We start from the raw sequence: 23,078 nt of genomic DNA on the forward strand, positions 1-23,078 counted from the left end.
CTGGAATTACTTCCCTCATCCAGTCTGGATTTCCCAGCACTCCAAGAGCCACATGGAACTATATACCTAAAGACAAATGCTTCTGGATTTTTGACACACCAGGTGTGAGAGAAAAATCTTTGAATTGGCCCAACTTCTGTTGGTGAGAGACAAGCTTTGGAAATAATCAGCTGTCAGAGAAAATCCTTGAATAATGCTGTAAGATTACACTGAAGTGTTTAAATAGGGATCTCCTCAATACTTGTAATGTTCATTTAGACCAGTAGCCTCTTGAGAAGATACAATAGCACATTTAAACAGGCAGCTTTGAAATGAAGACTTCAGCTTCTCACCTCTATGTTTTCCTTTCCATGTTCTTCAATGGCTCTCTCTTCAGGTAATCCACAACATCCATACTCCAAAGGAGTAAACACTGTAGTTGGTACATTGACATAGTCACACTAAAATTAAAAGAATTCAGTTTTCTTTATATTTACATGTTCATATGACCTGCGTAGACACAAAAAGCTTCCCTTAAAAAAAAAAAAGCAAGCTGCACCACCAAGTCCTATTGGTTACAAACACTCATTGTCATAGTAGCACAAGACCCAAGACTCTCAGCCAGCACCTGCTAATCTCCGGAGGTAAATACCATGGTGAAACTAAAGTTCATATTTTCATAGAATATGATCTTACCTTTATAAAGCTACCCCCAAAAAGCCTGCGAGCTAGAAGCCTGCCTGCCTGAATTGCAACTGGGGTAAGTTCAAGTTTTCCATCCAAGATATCTCCAATAGCATAAACATGAGGCACATTGGTTTGTTCCTCGTCAGTTACAGGTATTTTTCCATTCCTTTTGAAAAACAAACAAACAAACAAAAACAAAAAACAAAACAAAACAAACAAAGTGTAGATCAGTAGTCTAACTGAATTGAGAAAGTAAGGTTAAAGACCTATTCTGCTACACAGAGACACTAGAATACTTTCAGGCATTGCTCATAAGGAGAGAAGAAGGAAAAAAAAAAAAAAAAAAAAAAAAAGTATTATGCCCATTCTACTTAGAATGTAAACTCCTTGGGCCACAGACTACTGCCTTTTCCTCCCATACAATGCCAGTCAGTACTTAATTGGCCAGATTTTCACCTCTGCACATAAGTGTAAATCTGAATAACACCGACATTTGAGAGAAATCAGGCTCTGTCCTACTATTTGACTATTATATAGCTTGCTGAAATAACACATCTCCCTCCTAAGCAAAAAAGTCTAATCTATCAGCACAGATGAAAAGCGAAGTATTAAGAGCTATTTAGTCAATGGGCACTGTTGCTTTTGTTCAGAATGCTAACTTAATCTGGTTAAACCAGAAGACTGAACTCAAGGAGGTTCATCAATCAGAAAAATGAAACACAAGTCAGCCTTATACAAGCAGATTATTAAACCATTTTAGCATTGTAAGGGCCCTCTCTAAGAAATGCAAGTGTAAAGCCTCAGTTTAATGGGTATTCCTTCTAAAATAACTCATATGCAGGCTAAGATTTTTTTTTAAATCAGTAAATGTCAGTAAACAGCAATCAACTGTACACACACAAATGGATGAAAAATATACTTCTATTGACAATGATCAAAGTTTACAGATAGGCAAAGTAAGAAAAGCTGCCTGAGAACTTAGTCTGATTTATGGATATTTATTCTGTATATTTTAACATGTGATGTTGACATCTTTTAACGGTCAGAAGTCTAAATTTTTGAATCTCAACTTCTACTGTCATTAAACCTCCCCACAGTCTGACCCCTGGTAATTTCCCCACAGCTGAAAATCAAAACAAAAACTCGAAAACCCAAACATTAAAAAATGCTCAGAAACCAAACATTGATACTATCTGACAAAATTATATATATAATTGAGATATATATATCTCAAGCTTGGCAAGCCTACTTATAGATCAGTGAAGCAGAAACATTACTGACTACATCAGAGTAACTGAACTGAAAGTAGTTGCCTGTAGTACTACCACCATTTAAAAAAAAAAAAAAAAAAAAACCAACAACAACAACAACAACAACAACAACAAAAAAGACCCCACCACACAACCACCTCATAATATGTGCTTCAAAGTCCAGTTTTGTGGGTAGGTAGGTAGGTGTGTCCACACACACACACACACACACACACACACACACACAAATAGTAGTTTCTTAGAAGGATATCACATTAAAGGTACCACTCATGCTCCCTTTCTTGGGACAAAAAGCTATTGAACGTCTCCATGCTCAACTGACAAGTATCATAAGCAGGAATTTCAAAAATCAGTATAAGTTACTGGTAGGGTTAAGAAGCTGAGAGCAGTCCTGAAGTGAACATGCCAGACAAAGATACTCACTTTTCATTGATTTTGACACCAATCTTATCTAAACCAATGTTTCTGGTACAGGCATCACGACCAATAGCTATCAAAACCTACAAAAAAAAAAAAAAAAAACCAACAACAAAAAAAGCTATCAATGTTATTCTGAGTATTCTGTTGCTTAGTTTTCATTGAAAAATTGAAAGTGAACAATTGAAGCCACATTTCCTAAAGTTGCTTAAATGTGAAGGTGTCAGTAGTAAGCCTAATTAGTTCTAAAAAGGTGATAACAGCAAAAAGATTACTTTGACACTAGAATAATAGTGAGAACGGAATTGATCACATATGACACCATCTACAAAACAGTCAACCCCCTACTAGCACAGTTAAAGTTTCAGCAATTTTGTGGATGGGATCGCAACAAGACAGAATATTGAAGTCTTATTTTTCTATGGAATGTTGACAAGTCTGTCAGGTTGCCAAAATTATTCAATTTCTTATTATACTTCCTTCTCTTTCTTTCCAAATAGTATAAATGGTTTAAGAGCTTTAATGATCATTAACAAACAACACTGTACTTTGATACAAATACATATTTGTGGGCATCATTTAGTGCCAGATAACAGGGATATTTTTAGTACAAAATTGCTTACAGTATTATATTCTCCTTCAACCATTTCTGGTCCCTCAGTAGACTGTGCTACCACTTTTAGTCTTCCAGGCATGCCTTCCTCCAACCTTTCAATCTGTAGGAAAGAATTGATAATCTTAGTCAAGTTTCCTTAACCAGCAGAGCCTTATTGCATTGTCACACCACACACACACACCCCACTCTCGCGGAATGTTCAGCAATAAAATGCTTTTAACATAAAAGCTTGGCCATACAGAATTTTCAGCTTATCTGCTATAGAGCTGAACTCTTTTCCCGGAAGACATTTTATCACAAGACACTTGTATTCTGCATAATCCTTTCCTTACAGGCTGGTTATTTAGCAAGAAAGAAGAGAAACAAGCGAAAATACTTGCCTGAGTAGGTACAAATTTCCTGATGAATTTAACACCATGAGTTTCCATGTAGGCACCTGCTCTCTCTGCCATTTCTTGGTCAAAGCCTCGAAGAAGGATGGAGCGCACCATAACTGTGACATCCAAACCAATGCCTGCAAGAAATCCTGCACACTCCAGAGCCACATAGGAGGCACCCACAATTAGAGTTTTGCCAGGGCAGTAAGGCAGGGAGAAGAGATCATCGCTGAGAAGAATCACAGAAAACACTAATTGTTTTACAATTCAGCTCTGTTTTAATTTGCATGTGCAAAAGCAGACAGAAGATAAGTCTTAACGGAGACTAACATCTCATCTCACCTAGTAATGCAGTATTCCTTATCTCCAGGGATACCCAAATATCGGGGCCTTTCCCCTGTTGCTAGGACAAATGTCTGTGCTGTGTGAAAGGTTTCCTGTCCTTTCCTGTTGGTTGCCTGAGATACAGGGGTGGGGGGGGAAGGAAAAAAAAAATAGAATTACAGAACTACTATATTCATAGATGCCAGGAATAACTTGTTGGCAGTAGGCCTTATGACACAATAAAACCCTCAACTTTATCAAGGAGCTGATAAATGTAATAGGATTTAGAAATGAGTTAATTACAGATGGATCTAAGCGAAAAGCCATTATATTGTAGAGGTACCACGTATATCAGTAAAAGGATTTCTTAACATCCATTGTTAATGGGTTTACATGGGGAAAATACACTAGAGACTACTCTCCCCACACTAGTTGCATTGAATAACAAAGTGATTAGCTGACTTGGGCAGGGCTCAGAAGGTTCAAGCTAATAACTTAGATTTTACAACTAAGTTTTACATTAGTTATTTAATAAGGAGAAAAAGCTTCTTAAAGAACTTGAAATAAGAGTTCAATGTTGATGCTAGCAGCAAAACAGATTGGATAACAATCTGTTAGTAATTTTGAGGCTTGTGTAGGAGTAGACTAGAAAAGTGCTTTAAGACAGGCTGCTACCTCAGGTGGGAAGAAAAAGGATGGTTTATTTTAAAGTTTCCCTCAACTTCAAAGGCAGTCAGTCTTTGGGACTTCATATTGCAAAATGCCTCTTTCTGAAAGGGGTTTGAGAAGCTATGAGTCAAACCTGAGGGAGAAGGAATGTCAGATTTGTCCTCTTGCATGTAGCAGCTTAAAAAAAGTCTGCTCTACTTTCCTGTATTGATGGCCCAGCTCAGTACCAAATTTATATTAAATGAACAGCTGGAAACTGAATTTCTTCTATAATATAACACTGGTAAAAATAAGCCAAGTAGTTTTACTCCTCGTTCAGTGTAACCTTCTGGGATTTAAATTGATTTAGTCCAGCCTACACACAAACTACCTACATCAGGGTCAGGCAGCTGTACCCAGTGAACTTACATGATATAAAATTTTGTTCAGTGCTGCATCCCTGACCTGGGTAAACCCTGGTCCAATCTGATGGTCAGCTATAATACACGCTGTGCAGTACAAATTAAGTGTATACTTGTCTTGTGGCTTCATTCCTATGGCAATACATAGAATACTATTCCAACTCCATTATATCATGAGAGTGCTGGGATCTGAACTTGAGGAACAAGCAAGGTTTTGGATATGGCTCTTTATGTAGAGAATTCCCCTATCCTCCTCCATGCTTTAACAAAAAAAGCTTCTGATTGGTAGGCTATTATTTATGTGTTTTTCTAAAATTAACACTCCTCTTCCAAACTAATTTTAAATGCTTTCTTGGCTCAGTATGCAGTATTATTTATAGTTACTCACTGAGATTATGATCCAATTTTCAGTGACGTTATGAGGCATGAGGCAAGTTACAAGTAGAAAGTAAGTTTAACTTGAATCAACACTATCCAGGAATTTTGAATGCAAGACAAAGTAAACTCCTGATTGCTATAGATTTACGTTAACACCAATTATATACAAACATTAAGACAAGTTAATAGTTTTGTTTCACAGCTTCTCCTTTAAAATTTTGGAATCAAGTCACAGTTTGTTACACACTCAAGCTCTACCTCTCTACTTATGCAAGATTCTCTATTTGCAGATCCCCACATTATTTCTACATAACTGGTATTAGTATGCAAGTATTATGATAGTGGTTACTGGAGTATAAGTCTACTTAAATCAGTAAATTATTCCTGTAAATTTAATTCTTTAAGTGAGATAAGTAAAGTATCATATTAAGCTGAAACCTTTTACATACTAGGTTTCAACTAAAGAGCAGTTTTAGGACATTATATATATATATATATATATATATATATATAGTAAGTAATTCTTAACAGGTCAGAGAAAATAAGCCAAAGCTAAACACGCAGCAGGTACCTTTATTTTGTGTGGTTCGATAAATTCTGCATAGGCATTGACATATGTCACAGTCTTCTCTCTCAAGGACACCCTGTAACCCCAATTTAAAGAGCCAATGTAGTTCTGAATTGCTTCTACCATGGTCTCCCAGTTGTGTTTAACTAAAAGAGAAACAAGAAGCTTTACAGTTAAAAAGAAACTGAAGTATAAACACACTAACTTCATGAACATCTATAGAAGCTTACAGTAAATTGTAAATAATTGCTAATTAGTGATAACTCAAATAAGTGGGCTGTAGCCCACGAAAGCTTATGCTCAAATAAATTTGTTAGTCTCTAAGGTGCCACAAGTACTCCTGTTCTTTTTGCGGATACAGACTAACACGACTGCTACTCTGAAACAAATGGCAATACTACAAGTTAAGCAATGCCTCATTAAATCAACAAGCCCAAGTACAATACAAATACACATTTCATGTAATAAGTCTTGTATTAAAAGTTTTTCCAGGGATACTTCAAATCTATCAGACATAAAAATGGCTTGCCTCTCTTAGCACTATTTGCAAAGTTATCTGGGTTTATGAAACCCATCTGCAAGTAACCAAACAAGCTAGCTTATGCTAGTTATGGTGGAATGAAGCATCAAACAGGTTTAAGTGCCTTCATAAAATAGATTTTGGGGGAGAGGGAGGGAAAAAGTTGTACAAGTGGCAAACTGAATTCTATTTAGTCACTTCTATACTAAAAGCATTCTTATGTAAGCTCAAACAAAAGTTCTGATCTGCATCCTCCCCCACACCAGTGTTCAGTGTTCTTGACCTTGCTCATCATACTCCCAGCCAAACTTCCTTGAATCTTGAAGTGCCTGTCCCAGAAGCGCAGCTTGATGCATCAGTTTCTTAGGAATACAACCTACATTTACACAAGTGCCACCAAGTCCTGTGATGGAAAGAAAGAAAGATTATTTAAATGTTACCACCAGCATTAACTTAATATGTGCACTTCTGCCTTTTATGACATGCTTTATGTATTCCACGGTCTATCCATCCATTAGTATTAATTTCTGTACATATGCAAGCAATGGATGGAGAACTTCCATTACAACTACATACCTTACGATGCAGTATGTAATTGGACATGGTTGACAAAGTAACAATTTTTACTTAAGCAATAACATTTTAACTAACTCCGAAACCAAGAAGGCTACATAAGTAAAGCTTTAAGCATAGGCCCAACACATTCACATAGATAAAGTAGTTTTGGACTAATTCATCACCACTTATTCTGTAGTCAGATAGAACAGAATGACACTTTCAGGATACCTAAGAAATGCAAGAGACCACAATCTGCAGTGTTAACCACGCCTATTCTATGGAGTTAGAGACAGAGCTAAATTTCGAAAAAGAAATGAAGGCAAACATTCCTCTTACGAGTGATTGTAAGAAATTCAACACGCGCTTTCTTCAGAAAGAGAAAATAACACTTCTGAGTAATAGTATTGGAGCTCCTGGAGGACAAAAACGAGGGATGGTGTTGGCAGGTTGTCCCAGCTATCTGAACAAAGATTCTCCACACAACATAGTTTACTTATGGAAAGGATGAGCACTGATCTCTTCTATAGGAGCCAGGATCAAAAGTGTCAAAACAGCAAAAAGCAGGGTCAAGGGAAAGTGAATAATTCCTGAGTCCACAGGAAAAAGCATCCATTTTTGAGGTGCTTGTAACTGTAGAAATATGGTCCCTTTGGGCCTATGAAATACTGAATGTATCACAGTGCTAAGTACTTCAGCTAAAATAATAAGAGATGTTACTGTAATTCAGCTACTCTCTCACGTGTGAAGCCAATTCAAACTAACATTTTCATCTCAGGAGCTCAAAATGTGCTTTATAAAGATCAGCTTCCCTATAAGGGATTAAAATATTTAAGATTTAAATAGGGATGGTTATGTAGCAAAGAGATTTAGTGGGAATGTGAAATCCAAGAGTTGTTAAGAAATTGAAGTAAATAGTGAAATGCAGAATTGGTAGAAAAATCCATCTAGAAGAACAGGCAGGTTGAGCGAGGTTTATTTCCTCCATCATTTATGTTGTAGAATCACAGCCTCATGTCCATACAACCAGCATACTATAAGAAGGCAAAACCTTGAAACTAAATAATTCAAGCAATGCTTGACACCAGCATTTTAATCTATGCATATATATTGTGATTTGAGGCTAGGACCATTAAAAGAACCTTACCCCATGAAGTACCCGAAGGTGTTGGTACAACATAGTCCAGCACCATGACCTTTTTTCCTAAGGCAGCAGCTTCCTGTATTAAAAAAAGGAAGTCAGATAAGAACTGCTGAACTTCTCATTACTTTTTGATGCTAAAAGCTTTCCCTGTTCATTTAAGCATGTCCTCTAATGTGCTTGTCAGACGGAAGGCATTTCTGATGACAGTCTCAGTACCACTTACCCGTCTCTCAGTAATGCCATCAGTGCTTGTGATAAGTTTGGGAATTTTGGTAATACTTTTATGATGTTCATGTGCACCTCAGTTTCCCTGTGCTTTGTACTACTATGCAAAGGGAAGAAACTCTGTTAGACTCATGCGGCTGCCTGGTAGGAGACGAGAATAATTAATGAACTGAATACAGCCTATGCATGTGAACGAAAGATTTGGAAGAAACAGTGAAAATCTCAATGGCTGGGACAATCACACCTAGCAACCTACAGCCAAGAGGAGGAGATTTCCCCCCGCCCCCCTCTCCCACCTCTCTGCAGGTAAGCACAGCAAAGGCCCTGAGCTGAAGAATAAAGTGTGAAGGTATCAGATGTTTGATAGAGCAGGATACACAGACACAGAAGTACCTAGAGACTAACAACAGGTCTACACTACAGTTTGTCAGCATAATTTACGTCGCTTAGGGGTGCAAATAAACCACCCCTCTGAGCAACATAAGTTACAGCGACATAAGCGCTCATATGCACACCACTATGTTGATGGGAGAGCCATAGCTTCTGCTGTTCATGGAGGTGGTTTTATTATGTGGATGGGAAAGCTCTCTCCTGTCAGCATAGAGTGTCTTCACTGCACTGCAGCAACGCGGCTGCATTGGCACAGCTGCACCGCTGTACATGTAGACATGCTCCAAGAACAAAAGGGGACAGAAGGTCAGGATAAGCTCAGGGGAGCAGGACCTGGCAGAGCCCTAGCTCCCACCAACAGGAATCATATCCTAAGCCTGCCTCTCACGCTAATCTAAAGTCTTTTAGATTCTGTATTCCAGGTTATTAAAATTGGTATCTTATTTTTAAAAGGCTTCTTACTGTTTCTGCAGATACTTTATGCTCTGAAGGGGTAGGAACAAGTCTCCCATAGGAGTCTGGCTTGGCTGGACTTCCTGCAGGGAGCCACAGGTAACTAGGCCTACAGGTACCAGCTTCGGAATCATGGAGGCTGTGGGCCTTTCCCTATGGAACTATGTGGATCCTTTGGGTCTGGCACACTAAAGGGCTACTTCCAAGAGACTGGTTACAGGCTAGGGCATAGACCAGACCCTGAAAATCTATGACAGCACCTAACTCGATCAAAAGCTGCAGAGGAGCAGAGCAGCCTGATTTTCACTTCCAACCATCTGAAGATATGCATCACACCTGGAGAAGAAATATCAACCCTATACAACAGCCTGCACTGTCAACAGTAATTATCTAAAGGGAATATTATGCACATTTGTCATCCCCCCGTCCTCCACTGCCCGGCCAAAAGAGGTATCAATATTTTGAACCTTCAACCCTTCTGAACAAGCTACCAAAAACAAAGGCTGCTTTTTCCCTAGGTTCCTTACTCTTGCTGGTCCAGGAGCAAGTTGACAAAGCTGAAAAAGACTAATGCAAAAAGTGACTATACTATGGGAAAGATTCTGGCCCCAAGTTCTGAACTATGAGCTCATGAAGGAGTGCATGTTACACTACAATTACATCAGTGTTCAGCCCATTAAATTTCAAATGAATGGGAAGACTCATTGAAATGTAAAATATATTGCATTAGAATGACAGGTGCACAGAACAAGAGAGTTTCAGGAGAAATCTTACATATATAGTTGATATAGAAGCAAAATTCAGTGTACAAGTGCAAACCCGAGTGCATACCTTGGAACATGCAAGTCCGCCAGAGCCACCACCAACAACAATAAGATCGAAATCATAAACTTCTGCATCATCTATGCAATTCCCTAGCACTTTCTGCAGTGAGCCACTTTGGTAAGCCTGTAACGAACATATGGGTTACTCACATAGCTGTATGTTTAAGTGTGAATTACACAGCTTTTTCATGACCTAGGTCATCATGTCTGATGCTGCTACCCTAATTTTGGATTCCTTATTAAAGAGGATCACTAGCATACAGTTTTTCAAATCTGGGGGCTAGAAAGGGAATCCTCACAGGATACTTAAAAGTTCACAATTATAGAACCTTTCACAGGACTATATTCTTATTTTCTGCTTCTAACATTATGTTTAAGTCACACGGCAAAAGCTACGTAGCAAAAAAGCCAAGTCAAGAAATCACTGATGACCCGTTGCTCACTCCATTCGTAATTCTACCCATTGTATACAACATCAAGAAGGCAGGAATTAAAAAAAGTTTGTAGCAGGATGGAACAACTGTCTCTCCTTTTAATACTGATTTTTTTTTATTTTGTTTCCTTCTTGACATTATGGGACTGGAATAAGTATGCATTAAGTTAGTTCACTAGCATATTTTACAACCAATGGCATATTAAAGGGCTACTTCCAAGAAACTGGTTACAGGTTGCAAGCAGTGATTGCAACAGAGGTATCAAGTGATTAGACTGTATTTAAAAACTGAGAAGTTACCTAATCAGTTCATTTCTAGCCACAGTTCATTTCAAACGCAAGAAAAACAAGATTACCTGAAAAGTTTTATCATATCCACCTATGTGTGCTCCATTCACAAACACATTGGGCACAGTCCTCTGGCTAGTCACTTCTACTAATACTTGCTGAATATTGGGTCCATCATCTAAGGATAAAAAAAACCCAAACCACTGCACATCACAAGCCCTCCATAAAATCAACGTATTTGTTTTAGACATGGCACGTTTGTAGACATTCTTCAAACGCACAAGCTTTGAAACAAAAGAAGAGTTTTCAAAAGTTGTACCTCCCCACAAGAGTATGTGTCTAGATAGCTGGAATGAATTGAAGCTTCACAAACCTAAATGTGAGATGGTTTGCAAGTGGTGTTTAAGTCAGAGTTTAGAAGGTAAAGCCATACATTGCTTGGACCTGCCTATCTGAGAGAGACTACCTCCCTGCCTATGTATATTGCCACAGTCAATATCAGTGGATGCATTTGAGCTAACTCAATTTAAAAAAAAAATACACAAACATCCCCCCGCCCCACTGCTGGCAGGGTGTTCTTCATTAGGCCCCCTGGGCTTTGGAACTTGTTCACCCCATTGGTGGTTTTATGAAATCTAAATATAGTCCAGTCAGTACAGAAGATGTGTGGCATTAACTGTGGGAATATTCAAATGCACTTTAGTTTTATTTAACCCCACTCAGAGACAGTGCCAATACTCTCAGAAGGTGCAAATTAAGCACAGTCTTAATTATTAAAGAGCCTTAACACACAATCACCATCCCAAAACGTAAGATGGACTCAGCAAATCCATATGCATGTTACAGTTCCCTATGTCAGATTAGGATCCCTTTACTGTGCAGGAATCTCTCTAGTATGGAAAGAATGCTAAGCCAAAAAGGGAAACTTCAATGAAAGTCAGTTAGTACATACTTTCAAACTCAATGTTATTTTTGGAAGGTTATGAAGTATTAAATTGGTAAAAAGTATAAGTAGCAAAATTTTAAGATCAAAATATAGGACCACTGAAGTTTCTAAATATATTCCAGACGAGTCGTCATCTTTACAACTAATTAATGCCCAGTAAAACCCCTTAACTGTTTTCTCAAGAATTTAAAAGTAATTTTAACATAAGACTGTAATGTAACCTCAGAACTCCTGGCTTTAATAAAAGTTGGCACTGGCTACAGCCTGAGCAATGGAGTTTAGTCTTTTTTCCCCCACCAATGACTCAGCAAACTTCTTCATAAAGGTCACTTCTAACTCAAGTAGAACATTAACAATTCATCTGGGAACACACACACAAAAAAGAAAGTAACTTAGGGGAAAGACTGACTTTTCCTGCAAGACAGAACAGTGGGTAATTTCCTGACACCTCCATCAAACTTCTGATTAAATAAATCAGTTTTTTTTTTTAAATAAAAAGTGCCTTGTGATAAGAGTTTAGCATCTATTTTAAATGCTGTTGTAACTTTGCACCACACAAGGCATCATTCAAGACAGAATTAGTGTCTCTGATCAGTACAAGACAGTTTATAGGAAAAAGAGTGGATTAAGTTGGATGAAATATATATCATGTATCAACACAAGCTGTCATTTTTACTTACCAGTTAAATCAAGTTCCAAAGCATAGTAGTCTACTCCCATAGAATGAAAAAGTTCTTTCACCTGTAACAAAACAGAGTAGTTTCATTTGATATCTGCTATTGTGAACACAAGGGCACTGCATTTTCACAAGTCAAAGGTTTGATATTTAGATGTAGTTTAGGACCAAGATCTGCTATTGAACATGATTACAGAGATAATGTCTTAAAACAGTTGTGAGTGATGCAGATACTAAGTCATTACTTCCAAGTTAATTTTCAGAAGCAGCCCCTTTGCAGTTGCATGTGATTCATCACAGGGGGGTATATTCACACTACAAACGATGGTGTGACTAGTGCAAGTTGGCATGCCTGTCCTAGCTTTAATCTAGCTATTGTGATTAACAATAGCAGCAAAGCCATGGCAGCCTGCACTTCACACTCAGGGTCCCTGGCAAGCTTCCTGAGATGGTTCGCCTACAATGAAGTTATGGCTGCACTACTAGATTAAAGCAATACCTGCGCTACAATCCCATCTTCATTTTCGGTGTAGAAGTATGTTTAGGTAATCAACAGGATTCAGACTTTGGTATCCAACCCCATGCTTCTCCTGAAGGAGATGGGAGAACTTCATCTACAAAAAAGCTTAGTAGCAGATTGTCTTTTTACCCACTTATATTGTGTCAGAAGTAACCAGACCAAGACATCAAAGCGGCTACCTCAAGAAGTAGATGTAGAGGTCAAGGATAGAAAACCCAATGGCCATTTATTTAGTAAACAGATCTACACATAAGGCCAAAGAGTCTTTGGAGATGGGATAGTTTATTGAGGAAGCTATTAAATAGTGAAATTAGGTTGAAATCTAAAGAAGTTGTACTTCCACCATTTAGCCGCATAGAAAATTACTAGATCCATGGGTGACAACCCACACCAGGATTAGGAACACAAGTTTACCATCTCTCTCAATCTTCAGACTTGGAAATGAACAATAGTGACCCTCAAAATGAGAGATCAAATTTTCTTTACTGAACAGTTTTATTTTTAAAATATTTTTTTAAAAATAGCATGCAATTAGCCAGGAACTTCTTATAATGAAACTAACCAGTGATTGTATACTAAAAATCATACTTTATGTAGAAAGCTATAGCTGTTTACTTTCATAAGTGGCCAGTGCTGCTAAACTTGCTTGCAAGTGGGAGACATGATGTCAAGCACTAAGATGTGCAGCTCGCAACCAGGAAGACTTGCTGAGCACTGAACAGGGACTTTGCAACGGCAAAGCGGGACAACTTTAAAAATCGGGGCCAGATGCAGCATGTCCTGCACAATGCAGGACACTTGAGAGGTATTTACCCTACTAGTCTCCCCACTCCTCTGGTCAAGGAATATTTGCCAATTAACCTGACACCAAAAATTATTATAGAGAAATTAAAATAGTTTGAGGAAATAATCAGCATTCCTAATGATCAGTTAAGATAACAGACTGTTTCTTCAGTTTTATAATTGAGAATAGTGGTAGTTTGCAAGGTTAAAATAGTGTTACTAATGCAAGGTACTTACATAACATTAATGCTACAAAGCAAGATGTTAGACTTTGAAGGGACAACTAGTGCAAACAAAATTAGATACTTAAGTTTACCAAGTTACTAGATCAAGTATGGATACAACATAGCGCCTATTGAGTCATTTAAAATACAAAATAAGCTATTTAAAAGCTGATGCTTGTCACTTACTCATACTAAACAAAAGTTTGCCTTTTAGAGAATTCTGTGTACAATAATTTCAATAAAGCAATCAACAGGATTATAAAAAAATAAAAGACCAAAGATCAAATTAGGTCAGCACCAGAGATTTTTATAGAACAAGGCTGTTCACAGCTTGTCTCTTCCACCAACAGAAGTTTGTCCAATAAAAGAGATATTACACACAAGGTGATTGAGATCTCATGAAAAATGTAAGTTCTTGCAAAAGATGCATGACTCCCTCTGAATTTCCTCATAAGATTTGAGGCTCTCTTTTATGCAATTATATTGCAGTTGTTAAGCTCAAAACTTGCTCCTTTCACCAACAGAAGTCTGTCCAGTAAAAGTTATTACCTCACCTTCCTTGACTCTCTAATATCCTGGAACCAACACAACTACAACAACTCTCCAAAGAGCATTCTTAATGTCACTGACTGATCATCTTTCAGAGATAAAGACGAGGTACCCATACCAATACTGTAAGCTCTATCAGCTATTTTATATACAATTGCTTTGCCTGCAGCAGGACAGCATAGTGCGGTTCTTGGGTGGCTTAGTCCTTTCTTCACTGTGCATTCCTGGAAGGTGTTACAGAGTGGTTGCTCTTCCTTCCTGAAGGCACTGTTATTGGGGTTTTAGCTCTTTCCTCTTGTTCCAACTTGCACATGGGATTGTTAGGAAGGTTAGTGAGGAGGCATGGACTACAGTTCTTTCAGAAGGCTGATGACAACATGATCTCACCTAATCCTGCCAGTGCTACTGAATGCTTGATCTGGTCTTTGGGACAGATTGGAGCATGGTTGACAGCTATCTGACTGAAGCTCAAATCCAGATAAGATTAATATGATGCTGATGGGTTGGGGATTGCAAAGATCACTCCTACTGACCTTGAGGACCTATTCAGTCATTTATACTAGAATTTCCAAGCTGAGATGTACTGCTGGATCCCCAGCTATTATGGGATGACAACAGATTCAGGGATGAGGGACATTTTTTGCATGTGGTTAGAAAGTAACAAACCTGTCTTTTAGATAAGGAAGCAACCAGTTTTAGGATGAGGCTCTTGCTACTATGATCCAGACCTTTATCATCTCCAGATACAATAACTGCAGTGTGCTCTACATGGTCTCCAACTTAAGTCTACCCAGAAAACACAAGATAGTGCAAAACACCGCAGCCTCCTTTGTAAGTAATCTCTCACTTGGCTATGATCTCTGGCTGCACTTTTTAATTATTTTTCTTTTAAAAGAAGAACGGAAGATTCCTGTTTTTGGCCTATAAACTCCTACATGGCTAGGAAGCTACCTTATTGAGAGACCATAACAATGACAGTAGGGAACAAAGGAGAGGCAATTAAAAAAAAAATAGGCATCAGGTTTAATACAAACAAGGGGAAGTACTTTTGCCACACAATGGGAAGTTAAACTGTGGAACTCATTGCCATGGATGTTGATGGCCAAAAGTATAACTGGGTTCAGTGAATAAATGGCTATTAGCCAAGATGGTCAAGAATGCAATCCCATGCCCGTTGCAACCCTAAACTTCTGACTGCCAGGAAGGGAAGATGGGGAGAGGCAATTAGGGAGCAGATACCCTTGATTTAAGAAAGAGTGTGAGGGCAGATTTCTCTATGAGGAGCTCTCAATTTTGTTACATTGGTTCCAAAAGAGCATGAGTATTTGGGCACCCTGAAAGGGTTGTTTATATATACTTTTGGAAAAGTGGAGCTTGATGGGACTAATATTTATGGGGTAGAGGACTTTTGGGGGAAGCCAGTGAGTTAGACAGACACCTTTTTCATGAAATAAACACAGTAGAACCTCAGCGTTACGATCACCTCAGGAATGGAGGTTGTTTGTAACTCTGAAATGTTCGTAACTTTGAACAAAATGTTATGGTTGTTCTTTCAAAAGTTTACAAGTGAACACTGAGTCAATACAGCCTTGAAACTTTACTATGCAGAAGAAAAATGCTGCTTTTTTTTTTTTTTAAAGTAAAGTAGTTTACATTTAACACAGTACTGTACTTGCTTTTTTTTGGTCTCTGCTGCTGCCTGATTGAGTACTACCAGTTCCAAATGAGGTATGTGGTTGACTGGTCAGTTCATAACTCTGAGGTTCTACTGTAGAACAAACACTTCAGTGGTGCCTTGTGCTGCTGCCACACTTGAACTGCTCTACATCTAAAGCATAGCAAAAACAGTTCTTTAGGAGAGAGGCAAGAACATAAGAGTTTTAGAATAGTTACACTGGAGAAGGGAGGGTATATATTTGTCCTTTAACATTTTAGATTTTAAGACTTTCTAACTCTGCCATCTTTATTCTCAGCCATAGGGTACTTTTCCTTCAAGATCTAACTAAACTGTATAGAAAGACGACATTTGCAGTCTGTATATTGATTTGTAGCATACAAATATGCATCACACTTGAATTCAACTGGTGCATTTGTACACAGACAAGAAATCCCTTACAGTTCTTACAAAGGAAGCAAACAGCTAGGGGACAAACATTACTAGTGAGTTACCTAACACTAAGTTTCCTATGGAAAGTAACTTGGTACAAAGGCACTATGGTATGACAATGCACTTTTAAAAACTTTTCCTGGCAGCATTTGCTCTCATTACTTCAACCTGTTTAGCTACTTTAAACCCCACAAGGTGGAGTTAGGTTAGCTACTAAGCAGCGTCCCAGGTCTGCTGTTTCATAAGTCAATTAGCATTCTGTAACAATCTAAATTGAGCTGACCTGACAGGTCATTATGCATTTTTATGGATGCATAATATACTATCTGAGGGCATATCATAAGACTAGTATAATCAGCAGTCATGTGAATTTGTGGTTATTCTGTGTATCAAGTTGCTTCTACATTTCAGTGTAGAGACTGCTAGCATTTATAAGTTTTTCCATCTCATCCAGAATCAATTTCTCCATGGGGGCAAGAATTTAAAATACATGCAAGTTATTCCTGACTGGCAGTACCTGCAAGAAAGTCAAATTCTAACAACTCCATTCATGCACTGTCTACCAGAGGGGTCAGCAACCTTTCAGAAGTGGTGCGCCGAGTCTTCATTTATTCACTCTGATTTAAGGTTTTGTGTGGCCAGTAATACATTAACGTTTTTAGAAGGTCTCTTTCTATAAAAGTCTAAAATATATAACTAAACTATTGTCGTATGTAAAGTAAATAAGGTTTTTTAAATGTTTAAGAAGCTTCATTTAAAATTAAATTAAAATGCAGAGCCCCCTGGACTGGTGGCCTTGACCTGGGCAGTGTGAGTGCCACTGAAAATCAGCTCGCGTGCCGCCTTTGGCACGTGTGCCATAGGTTGCCTACCCCTGGTCTACCACCTTCCTTCTCATCTTACCATTAAGGATTTTCCCCTGCAAAGGGTCATGGTTTCTTATTCCTGCTCCTATCTAATCTCCTGTTTTCCCTTTGGCTTTTAGAAGATGCCTTTTCTTGACCTCATTTGTTCTCTTTTGACATACTCTCTCCACCCGCTTCCTCTTGGGCAGGGGAAGAAGGGGAAGAGAGAGACAGACACACTAGGGACCCTTATTTCACTAAATAATTTCCTCAAGCATCTTTCCTTGCTCCAGATTTACCACCTGTCCCTTAATCCAGCTCCATCCAGTTCCTTCTCTTCCCCCACTAAGCTCAGAGTCAACATTGCTCCCCAGCCTACCTGCAGCAATACTTGCCCTTCCTCTCTCTGGGACAGTAAATATAGCGCTCCCAAGAGCTGGCTGTTTCCATGGAGCCAAAAGCCCTACTTACAAGAGAAGCTCTGCCTCAGCAGCAGCAGGAACGAACACTAATCAGCAACAGAGTTCTAGATGGACTCCACACAGATTTGTAGTAGGGCTGTCAAGCAATTAAAAAAATTTAATCGCAATTAGTCATGTGCTTAGTTGTGCTGTTAAACAATAAGAGAATACCATTTATTTAAATATGTTTGGATGTCTTCTACATTTTCAAATATATTGATTTCAGTTACAACAATATTTGCACTGTAAAACACGAGATAGCATTTTTTTCAATTCACCTCACACAAGTACTGTAGTGCAATCCCTTTATAATGAAAGTTGAATTATATAAAAAAAAAAGTAAACTGCACTCAAAAACAACAATGCAAAACTTTAGAGCCAACAAGTCCACTAAGTCTTACTTCTTGTTTAGCCAATCAAGTTTTGTTTCCAGAGGACATGCATCCATGCTGATGGCAGGTTCTGCTTGAGAACAATTCAAAGCAGTGCAGACCGATGCATGTTCATTTTCATCATTTGAGTTGTATGCCACCAGCAGAAGCTTGATTTTCTTTTTTTGGTGGTTTGGGCTCTGTAGTTTTTTGCATCAGAGTGTTGCTCTTTTAAGACTTCTGAAAGCATGCTCCACACCTTGTTCCACTCAGATTTTGGAAGGCGGTTCAGGTTCTTAAACCTTGGGTCGAGTGCTGTAGCCATCTTTAGAAATCTCACATTGGAATCTTCTTTCTGTTTTGTCAAATCTGCAGTAGAAATGTTCTTAACAATGTGTGCTGGGTCATCATCTGAGATGGCTATAACATGAAATATATGACAGAACATGGGTAAAACAGAGCAGGAGACAGTCACAAATTTAATTAATGCTTTTTTTTTTTTTTTTTTTTAAAAAGCATCAGCATGGAAGCATGTCCTCTGGAATGTTGGCCAAAACATGAAGGGGCATACGAATGTCACCTGAAAGTGAGAACAGGCATTGTAAATGAGAAGTGGTCAGCATTATCTCTTGCAAATGTAAACAAACTTGTTTGTCTGAGCAAGAAGTAGGACTGAGTGGACATGTAGGCGCTGAAGTTTTACGTTTTGTTTTTGAGTGCAGTTATGTAACAACAACAACAACCACCACCACCTACATTTGTAAATTGCATTTTCACGATAAAGAGATTGCGCTACAGAACTTGTATGAGGTGAATTGAAAAATACTATTTCTTTTGCTTATTTTTACAGTGCAAATATTTGTAATCAAAATAATATAAAGTGAGCACTCTACACTTTGTATCCTGTGTCGTAATTGAAATCGATATATTGGAAAATGTAGAACTCCCAAAAATATGTAATAAATTTCAATTGGTATTCTATTGTTTAACAGTGCGATTAAAACTGATTAATCACGATTAACTCAAAAAAGTTAATTGTGATTAAAAATATTAATCACATGAATTAAATGTGATTAATCTCAGCCCTGATTTGTAACCATTTCCCCTCAACTGAAATAGCTCTTGCAGCACAAGCAACAGGTGAAGTGCTAAGATAGAAAAGAGTCTTAAAAAAAAAAAAAAAAAAAAGAAAAGATGACACCACCATCTAACTGGACTCCAATACATTGCTAAAAAAGGCTGCCAATACTGTACAACTAGTATTGCAACTGTTGATAGACCAAACAGAACTACTAAGTAGTACGAAGCGAAGCAGATGAGCATCAATTGTTGGATTCCTCTCTTAGGGTACATCTACACTACCCGCCCGATTGGCAAGTAGCGATCGAACTATCGGGGATCGATTTATTGTGTCTAGTGTAGACACGATAAATCAATCCCCGATCGCTCTGCCGTCGACTCCTGTCTCCACCACGTGGAGAGGCGGAAGTGGAGTTGACAGGGGAGCAGCGGTAGTCGACCCTGCCCCGTGAGGCAAGTCGAGCGAAGATACGCAATTTCAGCTATGAGAATAGCATAGCTGAAGTCAACGTATCTTAGGTCAATCCCCCCCAGTGTAGAGCAGGCCTTAGTGGGTATTTCCAATACAGACTCACCAAGAAAAAGAATCCTCTCTAGAACAACTTAGATAGAGGGAGAGAGAGAGATATTTCATCTACCACCCTATTATCACTTCACTTTCTCAAAATTCTGTAAATAGACGATTAGAAATATTTTGTAAAGTCTAAATAAGGCTTAGCAACAGATGATGATATTTTCAGGACCCAAGATGATATTTTTATCTGAAGTACCTATTACATTTCTGACATTTTTCCTTGGACCTGAATTATGGTCTAAACGTAATTTTATGTCAACTGGAATGAAAACATGATAATTGGGATTCTTTCTACAGTAATATTACAAGACTCCATTGTATCACCCAATTTACACGCATGGATCAGAGTTCAGAGTATGAAACCACAGGAACGACTACCAAGGAACCAATTTCAATGTAAAACACAGTTAGAAAAATGCCACTAGAAGTTACAGCCTAATATTCCAACTTTGCTTTTCCTCCATAGCTCCATCACCACATAAAAGTGAAACATTTTTAAAACTTAAGTGTCAATTCAATAAGTATTTGAGAATCAATCAAGATGTGCATAAATCTGCACCAAGTTTCTGCAGTTAGAATTTGACAGTTTACGATGCATAGGGAAGGCCTTGCAGGTTTGTTGTTTAAGCTACTTTGGTTATCCAGTTCAAGCTTAGCTTTGTCAGCTAGCTAAGCAGACTAGACCTAGAAAGACAGAGATAAGTATTACCATAATAAAAATCCTTTTCTGACCACTGCAATGCTCAGCAACTTTTTTTGATTATTATAACACTGATGACAGTATCGACATAATACAGAATTACCATTCAACAACATAAAAGCAAGTCAGTGATAAGTCAGCCTTTCCAACAGCTCAAAGGTGATGGGAAATTCAAGCTCGGTGCCAGAGGTGAGAGTTTAGCTTCACCCAGATTGGTTACTAAAGAGATGCCCTCTGCTTGAAAATCTGAGGAACACAACCAACCCCCCCCCCCCCCCCCCAACCTGATGGCCTTGAACAGTGGCTTTAAGATCGGCGTAACACACGAACTAGTGCACGGGGTGGGATTTGCTCACTTCCGCCCATGTGGGCTCAGCTAACGCAAGACGCGCGAACTCCCGTCTGGAGCTGGCGCGGCGCCGGTTCGCAGCGCTGGCTGGCGCTCCGGACAGCGGGCGCCGTGTGACTGGCAGCCTGTGACGAATACCTGCCCTCAGAGATAGACATTTGCCGCCAATCTCCCGGCCACACTCCGGGAAAGGCGTGGGGAGCTCAGCGCAAACCCTCACCCCAGCCCGCTGCACCGGGCCTAGAACCCGCCTCAGGTCGCACGGAGGGACCCGCCCGCCCCCCGCGGCCGGCGCTGCCCGCCCCAGAACTGGCGGTTAGGGCCCCCCCGGGCCCGAGGCTGAGCGGCAGAGAGCGACTCCCCCTCAGGGCGCAGGCGGCGGGAGGCCGCCTGCCGCGGCTCGTGTGCGCGGGCTGGGCGGCAAGGCCCACCCCGGGCGCCCCCCCCCCGGCCCCCCCCCCCCGGGCCATACCTTGTTGCAGTAGGGGCAGTAGCTCTTGCTGAAGATCGCGACCCGGTGGGAGCCGATCAGAGTCCGGACGCGGAGCCGCAGCGCATCCCAGTCCGGCAGCCGGACCTGGCCCGGGGGCGGCATGGCAGCAGGAGGGGGACTGAGCGCGCGCTCTACTCGCACCAGGCGACCCGCGCAGAAGCCGGTGCTTAATTGCCCCTTAGCCCCGCCTCTTTCCTTCCGGAGAGGGCGGGGGGAGGGGAGGAGGAAAAAGGAGGCTGGACGAGTCTACTCGGGATGAGGCCGGGGTGTGCGTTAACCGACGCCTTCCATATACTGACCAATAGACTGAGCCTAGGAGGGAGAATCCAACATCAGCCCCGCCTCTCCCGCTAGAAACACTTGGGACAGCCCAAGAAGGGAGAACATGCGCAGAAAGCTTCTCTAGTTTGGGTAGTGCCTTCACCTGAAAATATCGTAGCTTCCATCCTTAGGGCTTGTGAATTCTCTAGTCCCAGCTCTGCGAAGGGAATGGGCTCTAGTGGTTTGAACCAGAGAGGATGGACCCCTGGGCGCTTTTCCTGTCTGTGACACTTATTCCTTGTGCAAACTCATCACTGCTCTTCTGTGTTCCTCTAGCTTCCCATCTGTAAAATAGGAATAATGGGGCTTTGGTTAAAAAAAAGGAGATACATAAAAAAGAATAAAGAACAATAAGGGGTAAATGTTCAGGTGATTGGGCCTTTGGTTTTTAGGCACCATCTGTAGCTGCCTACTTTCCACCCAGGGAAGTGGCTACACATTTAACACCCACACCATTTCTGCTTCTTTTCTTTTTTTTTTTTAGGAACCAACTGCAAAATTATCTCATTGCTGCGACAGATTGCCAAGCTGCAACTTTACCCCTAGATATCTAGATGCAGATGATATCTAAAAGATCCTGTAAATAGTGAGCTGTAAAGATATCTCGTTTATGAATCCCATAGAGTGAGAAAATTGGGAGAAGCTGCCATCTACAGGACAGATTCTAACACCGCAGTCTTTGTGTGTGGTCGCTGTGATTCATTAAAAAGATTGGGCCTGAGGGAGAGTGAAAGTAAGGCGAAATGGACAAATCCTGCATATGGATTGAAGAAAGTAGCTTGTATACAAGACGTGTGTTTGACCTCTTTACAGTCAAAGCCCCTTATATAAAAACACATATTAAAACAGCCAAGTCCTGTAAAAAACACTCCTGTGGTCAGGCAAAACTTGTGAAATCATTTTTTAAGTTGGTACATAATGGATAGGGAGTCTGATAGAAGGAGTAGGAGGCGTGGAGCCAGGAACTCTGTTACTCTGTGGTATTAGTGAAGTTGCTTAAAGATGACCCATGGAGGGGAAAAATGGGTTTACTTAGGATGTGTAAAAAAGGCCTGAAAGGTTTTTGGGGAAAACAAGTTTTTGGTCTCCCCCTTCCCCGCTTGTTTTCTGTATAAGGAATTCAGGTCTTACCTACCCTGGAAGGCTTTGTTGTAAACTGGAAAACTAATGAAAGCTAGTAACATGAATCAAGCAAGTGATAACTGAACATTGAGAGAGGAAGGTATTTGCCAACACTGTTTAAACATTTATAGTATTTGTTAGCACTCATTTGACTCTAATGCCTAATGAATACTTGGGATAAAAGACATCATTGTTAAAGACATATACCTCCACATGTCTCTGCAATTAAGATGTGAGAGCTCACAACATACATCTGAGACTTCTAAGAAGTCCTCCAGCAAATGCAGTAAAGACCAGACTTGACACCTAGTGAGGCAAATAGAAAGGAGCATAAATGCTGCCAGATTAAGTGCAAGAATGTAATAAGAAAAGCCAAAGAGGAGTATGAAGAACGGCTAGCCAAAAACTCCAAAGGTAATAACAAAATGTTTTTTAAAT

The 23,078-nt window shown here is 39.7% G+C and overlaps 1 protein-coding gene across 2 annotated transcripts in view; it reads right to left on the reverse strand.

The window, feature by feature from the left end:
* TXNRD3 (thioredoxin reductase 3) overlaps positions 1-21,316 on the reverse strand; it is a 30,905-nt gene extending 9,589 nt beyond the window's left edge. The window contains exons 1-13 of one of the 2 annotated variants that reach the window (XM_034776320.1): positions 21,177-21,316; positions 12,146-12,206; positions 10,588-10,697; positions 9,806-9,922; positions 7,910-7,982; positions 6,491-6,610; positions 5,691-5,833; positions 3,690-3,805; positions 3,351-3,576; positions 2,978-3,070; positions 2,361-2,437; positions 676-832; positions 333-440 (exon numbers count right to left, since the gene is read on the reverse strand). In XM_034776320.1, the coding sequence (XP_034632211.1) occupies positions 333-440; positions 676-832; positions 2,361-2,437; positions 2,978-3,070; positions 3,351-3,576; positions 3,690-3,805; positions 5,691-5,833; positions 6,491-6,610; positions 7,910-7,982; positions 9,806-9,922; positions 10,588-10,697; positions 12,146-12,206; positions 21,177-21,299 (1,524 nt within the window). In that variant the 5' untranslated portion in view covers positions 21,300-21,316. Of the gene's footprint in view, positions 1-332; positions 441-675; positions 833-2,360; positions 2,438-2,977; positions 3,071-3,350; positions 3,577-3,689; positions 3,806-5,690; positions 5,834-6,490; positions 6,611-7,909; positions 7,983-9,805; positions 9,923-10,587; positions 10,698-12,145; positions 12,207-20,639; positions 20,659-21,176 lie in introns of those variants that run through there. The other variant, XM_034776321.1, reaches the window with a different exon arrangement.
* Between the last annotated feature and the right edge of the window lie 1,762 nt (positions 21,317-23,078).

This window comes from Trachemys scripta, chromosome 7 (genome assembly GCF_013100865.1).
Source record: "Trachemys scripta elegans isolate TJP31775 chromosome 7, CAS_Tse_1.0, whole genome shotgun sequence".
Classification (NCBI taxonomy): Eukaryota; Metazoa; Chordata; order Testudines; family Emydidae; genus Trachemys; species Trachemys scripta.